We start from the raw sequence: 4,421 nt of genomic DNA on the forward strand, positions 1-4,421 counted from the left end.
TCTTCTCTGAAGACTTTTTGAGAATACTCTCAGAGCTCTGGAAACGGCATTCTCTTATGAAGACATCTTCGTCATTTTTTTTATTACGTCAGATTTTAGAAATTTAGATCTTTTTCTGATCCTTCAATATTCTTTACTTCTGTGTAGTTTCCGCTTTGTTCTGCACAATCTTCATTTTTGGTTCTCCAACATTATAGTCTATCGTAAACTAACTTTCAGTCTTCTCTCTCATTCTCATTTCTGTCTCCCTCTTCTTGCTGTATTTTCTGTCCGAATAATTTCAAAATAAATAAATTTTTAGTCTTCAAGATTCTTCTTGTTTTGCTTTGCCAGGCTTCCTTCCTTGTTCCACTTATCGTTGCTCTCTTCTTGATGAGGTATTTTGGTTTTCTTTCACCAAAGCATTTTCTACATCGTCCAAATCTCCTTTTCTTTTTGATAGTCTCAAGTCAGTTTGGAATAACCAAAACTGCACAATCTTTTTCCTTTACTAACATTTCTGCAGGAAGAATAATGGCAACTTGGAGCCCTATTTCTCCTCACAAAGAGTTTAAGGACATTTTGGAGCTCTGACAGGAAAGCATGCAACTTTCCTACTAATGACGAAATACAACTACCAGACAAACCAGGAGTTGGGAGAGTTTTGAAGCCTATTTCAGATCCTGAAGCCTGTTTGGGATTTCCAAAAAGGCTTCATGAGTACTAGATTAAAAATAAGCTTAATACAGGAACTCTATATTGTTAGCTCGGCGGGGCTCTCCCCACTACCATGGTGGTGTTACCCCCTCTCGCTGGCGTGAAGGGACTCCCCCGCTCCCGCTGGCGTGGTGGGGCTCCCACGCTCTCGCTGGCACAGAGGGGCACCCCCACTCCCGCTGGCGCAGTGGGGCTCCCCTGCTCTCGCTGGCACGGTGGGGATCCCCCACTCTCGCTGGCATGGAAGGGCTCCCCCGCTCTCGCTGGCGCCGTGGGGCTGCCCGCTCTTGCTGGCGCGGTGGGGCTCCCCCGCACCTACTGGCGTGGTGCGACTCCCCCGCTCCCGTTGCTGCGGTGGGGCTCCCCCACTCTCGTTGGCGCAGTTGGGCTCCCCAGCTCTCACTTGCGTGGTGGGGCTCCCCCACTCTCGCTGGCACGGTGGGGCTCCCCCGCTTTACCTGGCGGGGAGTGGCTCACCTGCTTCCGCTGGCAGGGTGGGACTCCCTCGCTCCCACTGGCGAGGTGGTGCTCCCCCGCTTTCGCTGGCACAGAAGAGCTACCCCGGCTCTTGCTGGTGCGGTGGGGCTCCCCCACTCTCGCTGGCGCGGTTGGGCTCCCCCACTCTCGCTGGCACGGAAGGGCTCCCCCGCTCCTGCTGGCGTGGTGGGACTCCCCTGCTCTCGCTGCCGCGAAAGGGCTCCCCCTCTCCCGCTGGCATAGTGGGGCTCCCCCGCTCTTGCTGGCATGGTGGGGCTCCCCCGCTCTTGCTGGCATGGTGGGGCTCCCTCGCTCCCACTGACGTGGTGGGGCTCCCCCGCTCTTGCAGGCTCGGAGGGGGTTCCCCCCTCTCGCTGGCGCGGAGGGGCTCCCCTGTTCCCACTGGCGTGGTGGGGCTTCCCCGCTCTTGCTGGCACGGTGGGGCTCCCACCTATCGCTGGTACGGAGGGGCTCCCCCGCTCTTGCTGGCGTGGAGGGGCTTCCCACTTTCGCTAACATGGTGGGGCTCCCCCGCTCTTGCTGGCGCGGAGGGGCTCCCCCTCTCGCTGGCGCGGAGGGGCTCCCCCGCTCCCCCTAGCGTGGTGGGCTTCCCCCGCTCTTGCTGGCGCGGTGGGGCTCCCCCGCTCTCGCTGGCGCAGTGGGGCTCTCCCGCTGGCGCGATGGGACTCCCCCGCTCCCGCTGGTGCGGTGGGGTCCCCCGCTCTCACTGTTGTGGAGGGGCTCCCCCACTCTCTCTGTTGCTGAGGGGCTCCCCCGCTCTCGCCAGTAAAAGGACCCCATAATTCTCTAGCAGTAGCATCCCAATCAGTGGCTGATGCCTCGACTAACGTACTACCTATAGGTATATATATATATATATATATATATATATATATATATATATATATATATATGTATATATATATATAGGTATACTGTATATATATATATATATATATATATATATATATATATATATATTGAAGGAGATACCCTTTGTGGCGTCAGTATGTTTCCTGCAGGAATCTTCATATTTCCTCACCTTTAAGTTTTCAGACGTAATCCTTTGGTTTAATGACCGATGATTATTTCCGTAAGTTTACAATTCCTTTTATACATTAGCTACAAATATTAAGATTAATTATGTTGAGATTACATTCTAAGAAATCAAAAATTCTTAGAATTAAAATGTTAGTAAAGAAAAGGGGAATAAAGTAAGAAGAAAAAAATAACCATTGGTCATTAAAACAAAGGATTACGTCTGAAAACTTAAAGGTGAGGAAATATGAAGATTCCTGCAGGAAACATACTGACGCCACTAAGGCTATCGCCTTCAATGAAAATTGCATTAGAGAGCTGTGTCCCAAAAGCATATATGTATATGTATACATATATATACATATATATATATATATATATATATATATATATATATATATATATATATATATATATATATGTGTGTGTGTGTGTGTGTGTCTGTGTATGTATATATATATATATATATATATATATATATATCTATATATATATATATATACATATACATATATATATATATATATATATATATATATATATATATTTATATACCATAATTATACATACTCTCTGAGAGGGAATACCTAAATTTTTGAAAAGGTTTGTGTTTCGCCATTGATCAGCAAAGCTATACCAGCCAGGGCCACCCATACTTGGGTGATTTTTGTGAGTTAGCAGACTAAAATCTCCCACCATCACCAATCTGCACTGGCCAGCGTGGTGATAAAAAATTTCCCCACAGTGGCCTAGAAACGGCTGCATTTGTTGTTTTTGTATTGTTTTATGTTTGTCTCTCTCTCTCTCTCTCTCTCTCTCTCTCTCTCTCTCTCTCTCTCTCTCTCTCTCTCTCTCTCTCTCTCTTTCTCTCTCTCTCTCTCTCTCTCTCTCTCTCTCTCTCTCTCTCTCTGTTTTAAAATTTCTATCATACCCAGTAGAATAGTTTATAATGAGATAGCTTATATACTGTATGTTAACGTAAGTGGATATGGATTCTTGTGAACTGGATATTATACACCATGCATGTAAACTAACATGTCTTGTGCAGTAGATTATTTGTCTAAATTAGGTGACATAGCTGAAGAGTTTTTTATACGTGGGAAAATGTTTATTCTGAAGTATTATCCCATTTATGCAATATGGATAATGTTTATGACATGAAATGTCTCATCACTGAGTAAACCATAAAGAGAACTGAGGAAAATGTAATTCCAATAAGCTTCCAGAAAATGGACGTATGATGATGTGTATTCAATTACACGAGAGTAAGTAATCTAAATTGCAAATCACAAATATATAAATTTTCATTCTCAGTCAGCTCACTCTATTGCCAGGCGAGACTTTAGTCCCAGGATACATTAAGGTTTTTAAAATTATAAACTTTGAAATCACAGGAAACCAACGTAGATACTTAGCATAATTACCCTTAAAGAAACGACAATTGATTTACGGTCTCGTATCTCTGACTGAGGGTAGACTAAGTACAGAATACCAGGGACTATTATTGATAAGGAACACCTCTGGCTACTCTCTCGTCGTGTGTTCCCAGCAGAGGTACAGGCTTGACTTTCCACCTGTGCAGTACATTCCCCTGAGGGAAGCTGATGAAGATTTCAGTCCTTTCGAGGAATCCAGATAAAGTGGGGCTGGGGAAAGACGTGAAGGTGTTGCGAGAAGACAAAGAAGCTTTGTGTACGAATTCTTTTAACATCTGTTTATCATTGATTGGAATATGATTGTAATCATCTTTGTATCTGATGTGTGTTTGTCTGCAAGTAAGCGTCGTAATCTATAGATGTATTCGTTTATATTACGTGAATTATTATGTAAAAATAACACCATCATGAGAAGACAGCTCGGACGGTCAGATGTGGCACTGATATCCAACCGAGAGAAACACAAATGTTTAATCCCAAAGTCGGTCTTGGAAATCTGTTCTTGCAATTCTGACTCTTAGGCCACGCGGTCAAGATCTGCCAGATATCTGAAGTTTATAGGCTTTAATTTGCACCTTTATCATTAACACACACACACACACACACACACACACACACACACACACATATATATATATATATATATATATATATATATATATATATATATATATATATATATATATATAACTCACAGGTAAACGTGATGCTGAGATGCAAAAGAAAAACAATGAAAATGAAAATATAGTGAATCCTGTATTCATTCCATATTTC

General features: G+C 44.1%; 1 protein-coding gene across 1 annotated transcript; it reads right to left on the reverse strand.

Moving 5' to 3' along the window:
* Positions 1–1,095: 1,095 nt before the first annotated feature.
* Positions 1,096–1,692, reverse strand: LOC137630365 (uncharacterized protein DKFZp434B061-like). The gene has a single exon (XM_068361796.1). It carries the CDS (start codon positions 1,690–1,692, stop codon positions 1,096–1,098), a length of 597 nt encoding a protein of 198 aa, XP_068217897.1.
* Between the last annotated feature and the right edge of the window lie 2,729 nt (positions 1,693–4,421).

Source organism: Palaemon carinicauda, chromosome 38 (assembly GCF_036898095.1).
Source record: "Palaemon carinicauda isolate YSFRI2023 chromosome 38, ASM3689809v2, whole genome shotgun sequence".
Lineage (NCBI taxonomy): Eukaryota > Metazoa > Arthropoda > Malacostraca > Decapoda > Palaemonidae > Palaemon > Palaemon carinicauda.